At 45.8% G+C, this 15,655-nt stretch overlaps 1 protein-coding gene across 1 annotated transcript in view; it reads left to right on the forward strand.

Moving 5' to 3' along the window:
* The window catches only part of CHERP (calcium homeostasis endoplasmic reticulum protein), a 230,184-nt gene that overhangs the window by 173,560 nt on the left and 40,969 nt on the right, over window positions 1–15,655 (forward strand). Inside the window, 1 exon segment of the mRNA XM_029614207.1 lies at window positions 197–330. Coding sequence (XP_029470067.1) covers window positions 197–330 — 134 coding nt within the window.

Raw genomic sequence — 15,655 nt, forward strand, 5'->3', positions numbered from 1 at the left:
TAAGCAGAGGATTGGGGATGGGGAGGGTTTCACCCTTGGAAAGCAGAGGTCAATGAGGAGTGTCTCAGTTTTTGAGTGCCTTCAGAATCTGGTGCCCTAGGCAAGTGCATGTGTTGCCTATGCCTAAATCCAGTCTTGGACTACTACCTGCTCCTCTGATATAATGCTACAGTTTTGGTTTCTTTTTACTCTATAGCTGGAAGACCACGAATATAAACCTTTGGATCCTAAAGATATAAGACTGCCTCCCCCGATGCCTCCCAGTGAGAGACTGTTAGCAGCTGTGGAAGCATTTTACAGTCCACCCTCTCATGACAGACCTAGGAACAGGTAACTGCTGTATCTAACAGTAGACTGAATGTTTAAAGTAACACGTGCCCTTAGAGGGCTGAGGAAACAGGGCTGTTTGTGAGCCACAGATTTTTGTGCTTTAGATAATACATTCTGCCAAGGCTTCCTCCAATAGAAACCCCTTAAATCCCTGCTCATGCCAACATATAAACAGTTACATAGAAACATAGAAACATAGAAATGACGGCAGAAGAAGACCAAACAGCCCATCCAGTCTGCCCAGCAAGCTTCACACATTTTTTCTCATACTTATCTGTTTCTCTTAGCTCTTTGGTTCTATTTCCCTTCCACCCCCACCATTAATGTAGAGAGCAGTGATGGAGCTGCATCCAAGTGAAATATCAAGCTTGATTAGTTAGGGGTAGTAGGGGAAGTAACCGCCACAATAAGCAAGCTACACCCATGCTTATTTGTTTTACCCAGACTATGTTATTCAGCCCTTATTGGTTGTTTTTCTTCTCCCCTGCCGTTGAAGCAGAGAGCTATGCTGGATATGCGTGTAGTATCAGTTTTTCTTCTCCCCTGCCGTTGAAGCAGAGAGCTATGCTGGATATGCGTGTAGTATCAGTTTTTCTTCTCCCCTGCCGTTGAAGCAGAGAGCTATGCTGCATATGCGTGAAGTATCAGTTTTTCTTCTCCCCTGCCGTTGAAGCAGAGAGCTATGCTGGATATGCGTGAAGTATCAGTTTTTCTTCTCCCCTGCCGTTAAAGCAGAGAGCTATGCTGGAAATGCATTGAAAGTGAAGTATCAGGCTTATTTGGTTTGGGGTAGTAACCGCCGTAACAAGCCAGCTACTCCCCGCTTTGTGAGTGCGAATCCTTTTTTCCACATTTCCTCTTGCTGTTGAAGCTTAGAGTGATGTTGGAGTCACAGTTAACCATGTGTATGTTTATTGAATAAGGGTATTATCTCCAGGCAGTAGCCGTCATTCTGGCGAGCCACCCACTCTTTATTGACGGCCTCTTGATTTTATGGATCCACAGTGTTTATCCCACGCCCCTTTTGAAGCTTACAATTACACCTTCAACGCCCAGTTGAAGGTGTAATTGTAAGCTTTCTCACTACATTGGATGCAAACCTTCAATGAAATTCTCTTCCCCTAAAATGCTTCATTATGACTCCCTACAGACCTTCTACTACCCTTACTACAAAGTATCATCACAAAAGACTGTATAGCCTCACTACATAATGTTATAAAGTTCAATACAACAGGTCACAAAGTTCAATGCCATAAAGTTCAATGTAAAATGTTTAAAATGTTTAATCTTAAATGACACAATGTTCCATTGTAAAACAAGAAGTCTACTCTAACAGACTCCCTATTCCCACTATAAACCGGTGTGATATGTCCGATGAACATCGGTATAGAAAAACAAATAAATAATTGTGAAATGGTTTTCTCCTACTTTTGAGCCACATGTATACTGTAGCTTGACAGTGCCTGATTTCATTCCTTCCCTTTCTGCTTAATTTTTAAACATTTTACAGAGAGAAATTCCTGGACCTTTGGCTTTTTTTTTTAAGTGCTCCCAGCCAGAATTTAATGGAGATCTGTCATCGGTTGTTGGAACAGAAACTTTGAATGGTTTAATTGTTAATTCCTTATTGCCTAGGCAGGCCAGTCCACACAAGCGGGTTATGCAATCCTGCCAGCAGATGGAGACAGAGGTCACTGACTCGCGGATGTCACTCCTGTATTTAGTCCTGCACAGACATCGGCCTACCAGTAGTCTCTGTCTCCAGCAGGTAGCAGACATGCATTTCTTCTCTGGACACAGATAGGCCTGTCAGAAGTGGAACAGGTTACAGCTCCCTCCCTCAGTTGAGCAGATTGTACTTGAGCTAGTTTAGGAGTTCTGTGGTAAAGGCTTTTTGCCCTTCCCCTTGTAGGCTCAGAAATTTCCTAGCATGTAGCCAGATGGATTTAGGACCAATGGGGTTGTGTGTTCCCCTGCTAGCAGATGGAGATGGAGTTAGATTTCAAAGCTGATGTCACCCTAGATATACCCCTGCAGTGACCTCAGCCCTTCTCTCCGTCTCCTAGCAGATGTGGATTGTGCCTTCCCTATCGGGAACATATTACTCTTTAAAAGATGAAATTTTACCTTTAAATTTTACCTTTAAATTGGAGAAAGATCGAACCCTGATCTCCTGTGGTGATACCTAATGGTCCCTCCCCCAGTTGAGAATTCCTGAGGCGATTTCCGAGATCCTTCAGAGGTGTGCCTTAGTTCGGTAGCCGGTTCCCGGTGTAGACTTTGCTGCTGAAGCAGCTGAAAGGCAGCAGGTATAGAAAGCCGAGCGTGGCTGTGACTTCCTATGTCCTCTTCCCCCGCAGCTGAAGACCGTCTCTGTAGTCAGCTAGTAAGCGCTGAGCCCAGGTAAGTAAAGAAGAACTCCTCCGATACGGAGATGTGGAAGGGCTTCAGTAAGTCTTTCCTCCGGACTCCATGCTCGGTGCACTGTACCGACGACATTCCCAATTCCTTTAGGGTAAGGGAGGGGGATTTCCAAGTGGGCTGAGGGGGTCCCCCAATGGGCTAAGCCAAACTTCAGACTCTGGGGTAGATTTTAAAAAAGAGCGCGATCGCGTACTTTTGTTAGCGCAGCAGGCGCAAACAAAAGTACGCTGGATTTTATAAGATATGCGCATAGCCATGCGTATCATAAGATACGCACGGCTATGCGCGTATCTTATAAAATCCAGCGTACTTTTGTTTGCGCCTGCTGCGCGAACAAAAGTACGCGATCGCGCTCTTTTTTAAAATCTACCCCAGAGTCTGAAGTTTGGCTTAGCCCATTGGGGGACCCCCTCAGCCCACTTGGAAATCCCCCTCCCTTACCCTAAAGGATTTTGCCGATTTTGGGCAGCCTGCGCGCGCCGAGCCGCACAGCCTGCCTCGGTTCCCTCCGAGGCCGCTCCGAAATTGGAGCGGCCTCGGAGGGAACTTTCTTTCACCCTCCCCTCACCTTCCCCTCCCTAACCCACCCCCCCCCGGCCTTATCTAAACCCCCCTTACCTTTGTCCCTCGATTTATGCCTGCTAGAAGCAGACGTAAATCTACGCGCGCCAGCGGACTGCTGGCGCGCCGTCATCCGACCCGGGGGCTGGTCCGGAGGCCTCGACCACGCCCCCGGGCCGGTGCCATGCCCCCGGTCCCGCCCCGAAACGCTGCATCATTCGGCCCCGCCCCCGACACGCCCCCTTAAAAAAAAAAACCCGGGACTTGCGCGCGTCCCGGGGCTCCGCCGGCGCACGAGGGCCCTGCTCGCGTAAATCCGGGCGGATTTACGCGAGCAGGGCATTTAAAATCCGCCCGTCTGTGTGTATTCCATGTGGCAGGCCGCGGCAGTGCCATCTTGTGCTTGGTTTGGTGCGGTGCCATTTTCCTCCTTTGTCGGTATGCGCAGTACAGGCTGGCCCTATTGTGCGCTTAACGCATGCATAACCATACGCATACCTGCGCACATAAGTACACCCATACGTTTCCTAGCGTGTAGCAGTTGGTTCAGTTCTGGAGACTGTATCTCCAAAGCGACAGAGACAAGATGGAGGTGGTCCAGAGAAGGGCGAACAAAAAGGTGGATGGTCTTCATCAAATGACTTATGAGGAGAAATTGAAAAATCTAAATATGTACACCCTGGAGGAAAGGAGGAGCAGAGGTCATATGATACAGACTTTCAGGTACTTGAAAGGTTTTAATGATCCAAAGACAACGACAAACCTTTTCCGTCGGGGAAAAAAATCAGCAGAACCCCAGGGGTCACGATTTGAAGCTCCAGGGAGGAAGACTCAGAAACAGTGTCAGGAAGTATTTCTTCACGGAGAGGGTGGTGGATGCCTGGAACGCCTTTCCAGAGGAAGTGGTGAAGACCAAAACTGTGAAGGATTTCAAAGGGGTGTGGGATAAACACTGTGGATCCATAAAGTCTAGAGGATGTGAATGAAGAGAAGAGGCATGGGGGTGGCTTGCGGGAATGACGGCTACTACCTGGAGATAAATATCCTTATTCAATAAACATACACACGGTTAATGTGACACCAACATTGCTCTATGCTTCAATGGCAAGAGTAAATGTGGAAAAAAGGATTTGCATCCACAAAAAAGCAGTGGAGTAGCTTGCTTGTTTCGGCGGTTACTACCCAGAATCAATTAAGCCTGATACTTCACTTGGAATACATATCCAGCGCAGCTCACTGCTTCAACGGCAGGGGGGAATGAAGAGAGGATTTATATTCAGACAATAACCAATAAGGACTGAATTGCACAGGCTAGGTAAACAAGCGTGGGAGTAGCTTGCTTATTACGGCGGTTACTACCCCTAAACAATTAGCAAGATACTTCACTTAGATGCAGTACCAGCACTGCTATCTATATTGTTGACGGGGGTGGAAGGGAAATAGAACCAAAAAGTTACTTATGAGGGCCAAGAGTAACAACTAAGTATGAAAATAATAAGTGCGAAAGCTTGCTGGGCAGACTGGATGGGCCGTTTGGTCTTCTTCTGCCGTCATTTCTATGTTTCTATGTATAGTGTACTCCTGATAGCAGATGGGAGACGGAGTCAGATTTCAAGCTTACGTCAGCCTACATATACCCGTGCAGGAAGCTCTGCTCTTCAGTATTTCGCCGTCTCCTAAGCAGAAAGGGACACTCCATACACTTGCACAGTGTTAGAAAATTTCAAACCAAAGAAAAAAGAAATCTTACCTCTACAAGACGAGCCCCGCTCTCCTGCGGTGAAACCTAAGGGTCCCTCCCCCAGTCGAGAATTCCTGAGGTGATTTCCGAGATCCTTCAGAGGTAAGCCTCAGTTCGGTAGCCAGCTCCCGGTATGGACTTCCCTTGGGTGGCTTAGAGACAGCGGGTGCCATACCGAGCGTGGTGGTGAAGGTAGTTCCCTCTACCCCCGCAGCCAGAGACCGCCTGGCACGAAACCGGGAAACGCCGAGACCAGGTAAGGTAGAAAACTTCTTCTAAGTCTCCGGTCTCCGAGACTCGGATTGCCACACAGATCATCCCTCCAGCGTCTGTGAAATCGGGTTGAGCAGCCCCGTCCGGGCTAGACCCCGATCCGGTGTGAGGGTCCACACTCATGGAGACCCTTGGGGGGGGGGGGGCGCCATCTTGCCTGCGTGGTCGTCAGCGCCATTTCCCCCCCTTTGATCGCAGTATTGTCTGCACAACTGAGCCGTGCGCACAAACGACTTGTGCTTACAGCGGCGCGCGCATCCGTGCCATGCGCACAGAGACGTGCACAACGGTGCCGTGCGCATAGTGGCCCACATAAACGGCACGAACGCATAACTAGGGCCGTGCGCACAACGGCGCGTGCATCTCGCCCAGGCGCACAAGGTTGTAGCCTGCGCATGCATATCCCACACTCACATCGTCTGCGCACAACTAATCCTCCCAGTGCGTGCGTCTATGCACACAGATTAGTTTTTTGAGCCATTCTACGTGCACAAACCATGGCACCGCCGGCCAAGAAGACCAAGAGACAAGCCCTCTGCCCAGCCTGCCACCTGAGAGCTGCACAACCTGGAGTGGACTCCGCCCTATGCCAGCAGTGCAAAGAGGCTCAGGGGGAATCGAAGCAAGGGCCCCCCTTGTCAGTAGAGGGATCCAGCTCCACCAACGACAGTACCCTGGACCTCTGTATCTCTGACTCGGCCCCTACTTAGGTGGGCATCTCAGGGGCCTCCACTGGATTCAATATGGACCCAGGGATCTTTTCCTGGGTGGAATTCTTCAAAGGGCTGCAAACATTTGTCCAGGCGCAATCGCTACTGCCTGCGACACAGCCCCAGTCTCCACCAGAAGCGCAAGACCTTCCAAGCACCTCTCAGACCTCCCGAGACATGCCTCATCCAAGCAAAAGCCTCTCCTTAGGGGACACAGACACATCGGAATATGAGACTGACTCCCTGGAGAAAGGGGAAATCCCCTCAGGGATGGAACCATACCGAACCATGATGTGATTCTTCTCCAAAGACGAGTTACCAGCTCTCGTGTCTCTGACCCCGAAGATGCTGGCTATTCCAGGCGCGAGCACCACAGCGGAGCCAAAGATGAACCCAGTTTTGGTCGGTCTCCGTCAGGCCTCCTGCTATTTCCCAATGCTGCAGGCCATACAACAACTGATGGACCTGGAATGGAATGCCTCGGAAGTCAGCTTCAAAGAAGGAAGGGCTCTAGAAGCCCTATACCCCCTAGAACACACTGCCAAAGAACTCCTACGGTTCCCAAAAGTGGATGCCATGGTCTGCGCAACCTCAAAGCGCACGACCATCCTAGTCGAAGGAGGAGCTGCACTCAGGGGTGCCCAGGAAAGACATCAGGAATCCATCCTTAAATAGTCATTTGATGTTGTAGCAATGACCCTGCAGATCGCTTCATGCTGCGCCGTGGTGACACGTGCCTGCCTGCCTCTCTCCAGAGACGCAACCACCTCTGCCGAAACATTAGAACTGACGATATCCTTCCTTGCGGATGCGACCTCAGCCAGGGGCGTCTCTTCCATAGTGGCAGCCAGAAGACAACTATGGCTCCGAAATTGGTCAGCCGACGCAACCTCCAAGACGAACCTCAAGAGAATACCTTTTAAAGTATCTCTCCTGTTTGGGAGCGAATTGGAGAAGTTAGCCAACAAATGGGGCAATTCTCTAGTGCCCCGTTTACCAGAGGACAGAAACAAAAGAAATCAGTACTCCTCCCCCCGAAGAACCAAGGACAGAGGAACCCAGTGCTTCAGACCGTACAAGAACACATACTACCAAGCACGTCACCCTGCAGGCAGGGGCCAGTCCTTTCGGAACAGACACAAGAGGGGAGCAGGCTTGGTACAGGCCCCAGCTGCACCCCACAATGAAAATCAACAGACCCATCCACAGGAAGAAGCCATAGGGGGCAGACTTACCCTTTTCTACCAAAGATGGGTCGAGATAACATCTGACAATTGAGTCCTAACCATCATTCGAGAGGGATACTACCTGGACTTCCACAGCATCCCTCCAGACAGGTTCGCAAGATAAGAACATAAGAACATGCCATACTGGGTCAGACCAAGGGTCCATCAAGCCCAGCATCCTGTTTCCAACAGTGGCCTATCCAGACCATAAGAACCTGGCAAGTACCCCAAAACTAAGTCTATTCCATGTTACCGTTGCTAGTAATAGCAGTGGCTATTTTCTAAGTCAACTTAATTAATAGCAGGTAATGGACTTCTCCTCCAAGAACTTATCCAATCCTTTTTTAAACACAGCTACACTAACTGCACTAACCACATCCTCTGGCAACAAATTCCAGAGTTTAATTGTGCGTTGAGTAAAAAATAACTTTCTCCGATTAGTTTTAAATGTGCCCCATGCTAACTTCATGGAGTGCCCCCTAGTCTTTCTATTATCCGAAAGAGTAAGTAACCGATTCACATCTACCCGTTCTAGACCTCTCATGATTTTAAACACCTCTATCATATCCCCCTCAGCCGTCTCTTCTCCAAGCTGAAAAGTCCTAACCTCTTTAGTCTTTCCTCATAAGGGAGCTATTCCATTCCCCTTATCATTTTGGTAGCCCTTCTCTGTACCTTCTCCATCGCAATTATATCTTTTTTGAGATGTGGCGACCAGAATTGTACACAGTATTCAAGGTGCGGTCTCACCATGGAGCGATACAGAGGCATTATGACATTTTCTGTTTTATTCGCCATTCCCTTTCTAATAATTCCCAACATTCTGTTTTGCTTTTTTCACTGCTGCAGCACACTGAACCGAGGGAATAGATGCTCTAGTCCAGACCTGGCCACAGGAAGACCTGCTGTATGCCTTTCCCTCATGGCCACTACTGGGCGGGATCCATCCGCAAGATAGAACACCACAGGGGGCTAGTTCTTCTAGTGGCCCTGGACTGGCCAAGAAGGCCATGGTAGTACGCAAACATGCGAATACTTCTTGCGGGGAACCCTCTGTGCCTACCTCCACACAGGGACCTTCTCCGGCAAGGACCAATCCTCCACGAAGACCCAACTCGATTCTCACTTACGGTCTGGCCATTGAGAGGACTCGCCTGAAGAAGAACGGATACTCTAAGGCAGTGATTGACACCTTGCTTCGAGCACGCAAGTTCTCCACGTCTCTAGCTTATATACGAATATGGAGAATATTCGAAGCCTGGTGTGAGGACCGCGACATCCTTGCACGGACAGTCAAAATCCCCATGATCAACTCCCTCAAGGTTCAGGTGGCTGCGCTGGCCTGCTTCAGAGCCAAAGTGGACAGCATCAATTTATCAACCCATCCAGATGTTTCCCGCTTCCTGAGGAACAACAAATACATGCTCAAGACCACTCTGTTTCGAGGCATGGCATGCACCAGAGGGGGGACGAGGAATCAGATGGTGGAAGAGGAGGTTAACGCTTTCTCTGAGAACTATTCTGGTGATTCTGCATATTCTCCTGGTGACTCGACAAAGGGTAGTCTTGGAGGAAGGTGAGATTCTGCTGGACATGAAACCACATAAAACTATGCTGCACTTATTCCACAGTGATGAATTGACTGGCTTGTTATCTCAAATGCTGAAGGTGCTGGGAATAGAGGCAGCTAAGCCGGATGTAGCGAAGGCACAGAGAAACACCCCATTATGATCATTTTATGGAAGGTGACCTGTTTCTTTTCCCTTCATGAAGCAGTTCAGGATCTGATTGATTTAGAGTGGAGTGCACCAGAGGCTAATTTTAAAGAGGGTAGGTCCTTGGCGGCATTTACCCTCTGGATCCTAAAGCAAGAGATAAGTTTTGGTTTCCAAAAGTAGATGCCCTGGTGTCACAAAGAGAACCACGATTCTGGTGGAAGATGGAGCAACTTTGAAGGATGCTCGGGATAGAAAGATTGAAACTATCCTGAAGCAAGCCTGTGAGGCGTTGGCCAAGTATTTGCAAGTGTCTGCTGCTGTATGATATGGGTGAGTTTACGTCTGACCCAGGATGCCCAGGCGGTATTGAGTGAAGATGGCCCTTACTTTGAGCCAGGAGCAGCTTTTTTAGCTGATGAAGGCTATGATTTGGCACACACCGCAGCTCAAGGGGTGGCATCAGTGATTGCATCTCGATGCCTCCTGTGGTTATGTAATTGATCGGCTGACACTATTTCTAAGTCAAACTTGACCAGGTTACCTTGTAGGAGACACCTGTTTGGGGAGCAGTTAGAAAAAATGGCGAATCAATAAGGAGACCGCAAGATTCCGCATTTGTCAGATAATAGGAAGAAAATTCCGCGCTTCTCTGTTTCAAGGGGTCGTTTTTGGATTCTCGGCATTTTTGCGCCTTCAGATGGTCAGGGATGCAGAATTCTCAGTTCTTTGGGAGGTCTCCGTCATTTCGGAAAAATAACTTTGGAAAGGATGGAAACTCAGGCCCTGGAGCTTCCTGTTCCTCCCAATGAGGCCTTGGGGGTCCTTCCTTTGATTTCAGAGATAGATGGTCATCTATCTCAATTTTATCATATTACCTCAGACAAGTGGGTTCTGGATGTAGTGAGAATTGGCTGCACCCTGGAGTTTTGTCTCTTTCCTATATTTATTTATTTATTTTATTTTTGAGTTTTATGTACCGTCATTCGGTAAAGCCATCATAACGGTTTACAAAATTTCAAAATGCAAGAAATTTTAACAATTGAACAAAAGGCATACCAGGAAGCATACTAAATAAGAAAGAGAGACAATCAATTGCAAAGATATTAGTTGGAACATGCACAACGGATTGCACGAAGGGGTGCACAAAGGGGAGGGCCTTACTGCTGAAATAAGAGTGCCATTTTTTCCAAACGTGCCCGACGGCCCTTCGGAGTCATTTGGGCACAATCTGTACACATCTCCACGTCGTGCAACAAGCCGAGACATAATACACAGACCAAATGAGGGTCTGTGATTGACATTGTCCTCAGACAGTCAGGAAACCGAAAACTCGTCGCCATCATGGCCGTCTCAAAATTTAGGCCGGCCGCGGTTGGTGCCGATAAGGCCTACACAGGTCCCCACCAGGAACTGACCGAAAAACGGGGCAAACTTACTGTACGGACACGGCAATCGCCGGCGGAGAAGGGAGACCCCTAGGGGGTATAAACTTTTGCAAATTTTAAAGCAAATTTCCTGAGAAGAAAATTCCTGTCAGGAACTTGTGAAGAGCTCCAAAAATCCGCGTGGCCAAAGCTGTGCGGTAAAAAAGAGACTGAAGGGAGACCCCTGCTGGATGCAGGGTTAGTGTCATGCTGGGCATGCCCAGTAGGTGCCAAAGTTCTAGAAACTTTGACAAAAGTATTCCATGATTGGGCTCCATCCTGATGATGTCACCCATATGTGAGGACTACCATCCTGCTATCCTGTGAGAACACCTGTTACATGTAAGCAACTCTGCTTTTCCCCGGGCAACTCGCAAGAAAAGAAAGACGCTGTAGAAGACCATATGCAGAGGTTACTCGCAGTCACATAGCATTGATGACAGAAAAAGACCAAATGGTCCATCTAGTCTGCCAGGCAAGGTTCCTATAGTAGCGACTGCCACTCTGTGCAGGTTACCCCTATGTTTCTGTTAAGGGTAGTAATTGCCGCTCTGTGCAGGTTACCCTCAAGTCTTATATATTACCAAAGCAAAATTTGTACTGTGTGAGGAGCTGGCATGAAAATTCAGACAATGTTGCTTGATGTGCTTTGTTTTAGAACTTGGCCATAGAAGCAGTCCTGTTTTTCCCCCTTATGTCTGCGTATCAGTACCCTAGACTGTAAAAGTCGGAGTCCTTGTTAGTTGTAAAAGTTGGGGCCCTTTTTAGTTGTCCTCTGAATCTAATTCCCCTTTCCCCCACGCCGTCAAAGCGGAGAGCAGTTGAGTCAAAAGCATCAAGGTTTATTGGTTAAGGGCAGTAATCTCCATGCATATTGTTAAGGGTAGTAACCGCCACTGAGCAGTTTACCCCCATGCACCCTTTTCTTCATGTCTGTCCTTCAGCCTTTAGGGATCCACAGTATTTATCCCATGCCACTTTGAATTCTTTGACTGTTTTTGTGTTCACCTCCTCCTCTGGAAGGGCATTCCAGGCATGCACCACCATTTCCTTGAAGAAATAGTTCCTGACATTGTTCTGAGTTATCCCTACTGAAGTTTCATTTCCTGACCCTTAGTTCTACTGTTTCCTTTCCAACAGAAAAGGTTTGAAGTAAATGCATCATTAAAACCTTTCAGGTATCTGAAGTCCTGTATCATATTTCCTCTGTACCTCCTTTCTTTTAGGGTGTACATATGTAGATCATTTCGCCTGTCCTCATAAGTCTTCCGATATAGACCCCATACTAAAGGTTAAATTCCGGTTCCAGTGGGACAGGAAGATACAGGGCATTATTCCATTTATTTTGTAGTACCCAAGAAAGGAGGGTAATTTTTGCCCATTTTGGACTTAAAGGGAGTCGTCAAATTCTTGCAGGTGACCCATTTCAGAATGGAAACTTTGCAGTCAGTAAATTTAGCTGTACAGCAGGAAGTTTCTCACAACACTTGATCTAATGGAAGCTTATTTACATATCCCGATATGAGAGGATCATCAGCACCTTCTGTGTTTTGTGGTGCTCAGTCAGCACTGAAAGTTTGAAATATTGCCTTTTGAGTTGGTTACAGCTTTAGAAACGTTTCCAAGGTAATGGTGGTACTGGCAGCAGTCTTGGCAAGGAAGGCATCTTGGTCCACCCGTATCTAGACGATTGGTTGATCAGAGCGATGTTGGCAGACGAAAGCCAGATTGTGTCATGCAGGATGGTTTAGCTGTTGCAGGATCTAGGCTGGGTAGTAAATATAGTCAAAAGTGAGCTTCACCCAACTTAGACACTGGAGTATTTAGTAGTCAGGTTTGATACAGCTCAATGCAAGGATTTTTCTGCCAGAGCATCATCTCCAGAAGCTTTGGGGACAGATTTGGGCCCTAAGGGCGAAGGTTTCTCTGCCAGTTTGGAATAATCTACAGACATTGTGGTCCATGGTGGCAATTCTGGAAGTTGTTCCATGGGCAAGGGTGCACATGAGGCCCCCTTCAGAAGATGATGTTGTCTTGATGAAATCCTCAGCTTCAAGAGTTCAAGGTGAAATTATCCCTTCCGGTTATGGTGAAGCAGAAGTTATGGTGGGTGAAGAGAGATCATCTTGCCAAGGGAGTGGACTTCGAGATTCTTGATTGGTTAGTAGTTACAACAGATGTGAATCTCCGTGGTTGGGGAGCCCACTGCCAAGAACTGGTAGTCAAGGGCACATCGCTTGAGGAGATGGGGTCCATCAGTCGACTGGAGGTTCAAGCAAATCGATTGGCATTGATAAGGTTTGCAGACTGGATAAGAGGAAGAGTGTACATATTATCTGACTTTTGATAAAGCGCTTCTCTGCTACAGGACTCACACACAAGGATATCACAAGGAATTTAGTTGAAGCAAAGATTAATTTATTATTGTATATCCTTGGAAGACACAGACTGCCAGATCTTCAATATAGGCAGGGCATTACTGTCTCTTACAGTAACTTGTAAAAGCTGTATTTTAAAGGTTCAAATCATACACAGAAAATGCCTGTGACGAGGATCACTTACGCAATATGACAGTGTAATAAGCTAACCACCTTCTAGCCTGAGAACTCCCCACCCACATTAAGATTCCTTTGTTTTAGCCTTTGCTTTTGATGTGTGCCCTGTTTCTTCTGAACTTCTTTGCTCTGTCAATAGATCAATCATTTCATCTCCAGGGGTCAGGGAGAAACTCTGATTTCAGTTGGAGTCTCTTGGAGCCAGATAAGCAAAGAATGAAGTTTCAGCCATCTGCCATCGATAACCTCATGACCTTTAATTATAGGCTTTGCAGAGCCTAAAGGTCTTCCAGATATCTTCCAAATTCTTGAATCTGAGGTCAGTTAAGGGTCCATTGTATACCAGCAATTTCAGTTAAGTCAGACAGCAAAGGACTCTGGGACAAGCTGAGTGAGCCAAAGGCCTGAACCAAAGTCTTATGTTATGCCGCCATATATCATTTCCCTCTTGTGCCACCTTCAATGGCAAGAGTGGCACACCAACAGGTCCTCGACGATTGGCCATAACAAAGGAGCCTAAAACGTGTGTCCTAACAACTAACCTTGGTATTTATCAGGTGTAAAGCATAGTTATGTGTGTCCCTCTAGATTCCTAATGAGTGTAAGTGATACTCATATAAGCATTCACTAGTTAATCAAACAATAACATTAAAACTGAATTACAATAAAAATCATCCAGTTCTATAGTTAAACTGCAAGTATAATAATAATATCAAAACTTTAGTCTTAAACTAGAAATTACATTGCATAAGGAAGAAATACCATATTTAAACTAATAGTCTAAAGAAAAAGATTTGTTCCTAATAGAAAACAGTCTGTATACTACACATCACATAATATTAAATCACATACTAGTATAACTAGCATAAAGTTAGGCGAGAACTAAAAAATCATTAAAGAAGAAAGTATGTATATTCTTATTGCACTGTTCATAATGGGTGAGTCTCTCTGCAAGGAGAACTGTTTCATACTGAGAACCAGGGATAGAAGTAGATAGGTGTAACAGAGAAGAAGAAGTACGAATATATGATAGAAGAGAAAAAGAACATTGAAAACAACAACAGCTAAAAATCAGTATAAAAAAGATAGCAAATACAGAAAATAGTAACTTACGCAGCCAAGAAATTGAAGGAAGCCAGGAAAATATAGAATCAAGCCATGAGTCAGTAGCAGAATTTATACCACCTTGTGCATACATAACATGAGATAGATTACGAAGGTGTTGGAAAACATATGACATATTATGTTCGTAAGCTGCGGTGGGAATATAGGTACAACATGCAGTACCAATGATAACACAGACTCCACCCTTAGAAGCAAGAATAGAATCTAAGGCTAGACGATTCTGTTGAGCAGTAATTGCAGTTGCTCTAAGCTCAGTATTAATAGCATTAAGACCTGTAGTAGTTAAATTAACAAACTGCATAAATTGATAACGGATAATTTGAATCCATTTGGCATTTGCAGCAGCTTGGACACCAGGTGTCAGCCAAGAAGCAAAAAATAGTTCAGTTCGACTAAACAGTTTAAATTCATCAGGTACATCAGTTGGAGTAAGATAAGCAGAACGACGTACACGTTTTGAAAAAACAGAGGATGAAAATATAGAAAGGGGAGAAATAAACACAGGAGCAGCTAAAATCACCATAGCACAAGTACCACGCCATCGGAGTGGAAGAAACGGATAGACAGAAATACCACATTGCCAGAAAACATCCATGAGAGGCTGTGAACCAAATTCTAGATACATAGCATGATAGACAGTATCACAAGAAGAGATACCTAAGAAAGGTCCAGTACCATTTTGTGAAAAACAAAAGGGGAAATGGGTAAGCGCAGTATGAAACAAAGGGCCTGAAAAAGGAGGTGGCCAGGTATTGACAACAGAACCAAAATGAGCAAATGTACAGATAGGTGAAGGGCTTTTAGGAATGGGAGAAACACACAGTGTAGGTGCTTCAGAAGCTCCACAAATAGTCCATTTTTCTTTTTCTCTACACGAATAAGTAAGATAACTAAGCTGACGGAGTAAATGCTGAGGACAAGGAGGGGAGGTCTCATTAAGAACAGATGCATTCCACAAGGAAAGCATAGTAGAAGGGGAAAAACCAAATTTAGTGTGTTGATTAGAATTAGAAGCAGGGGGAATAGAATAAGGAGGTCCAACGGTCTGATTACCATAAAAACAAGCAGCAGAAGAAGAAATAAGAGAAGAGACTTGTGCTGGAGTGCCAGCAATAGGACAAGCAAGAGCATGATAATAGCAAGAAACATTTGAAAGAGATAATGGTATTGTAAGAACAAAACCTGCCATTTGCCTGGTATGAAAGTGTTGGGAACAAGCAATACAAGGAGTATTGGGGTACGATGTAAAAGAATGTTTATATATTAATTGATACCACATATTGGTAGAAAAAGGTGTATGTGTGGGTAAAGAGAAATTAAGCAAAAGGTCAGGGGAAAGAAGAGTAAAAGAGAAAGGAAGAAAGAAGAGTAAAGAAAAGACAAATAGATACATGATTTCTAAAAATTATTACTAATGAAGAAAACAAAAAATAATGATTAGCAACCTCAGTAACTTTTCTAGTTAAAATACAAATCGACTAAATAATACTTCAATTGTTCAAAGATCAGTCCTTTAAAGAACAAAAAAAAAAGGTCCTTAGATACTCCTAAGAATCCTACAAAATAAA

Source organism: Rhinatrema bivittatum, chromosome 8 (assembly GCF_901001135.1).
Source record: "Rhinatrema bivittatum chromosome 8, aRhiBiv1.1, whole genome shotgun sequence".
Classification (NCBI taxonomy): Eukaryota; Metazoa; Chordata; class Amphibia; order Gymnophiona; family Rhinatrematidae; genus Rhinatrema; species Rhinatrema bivittatum.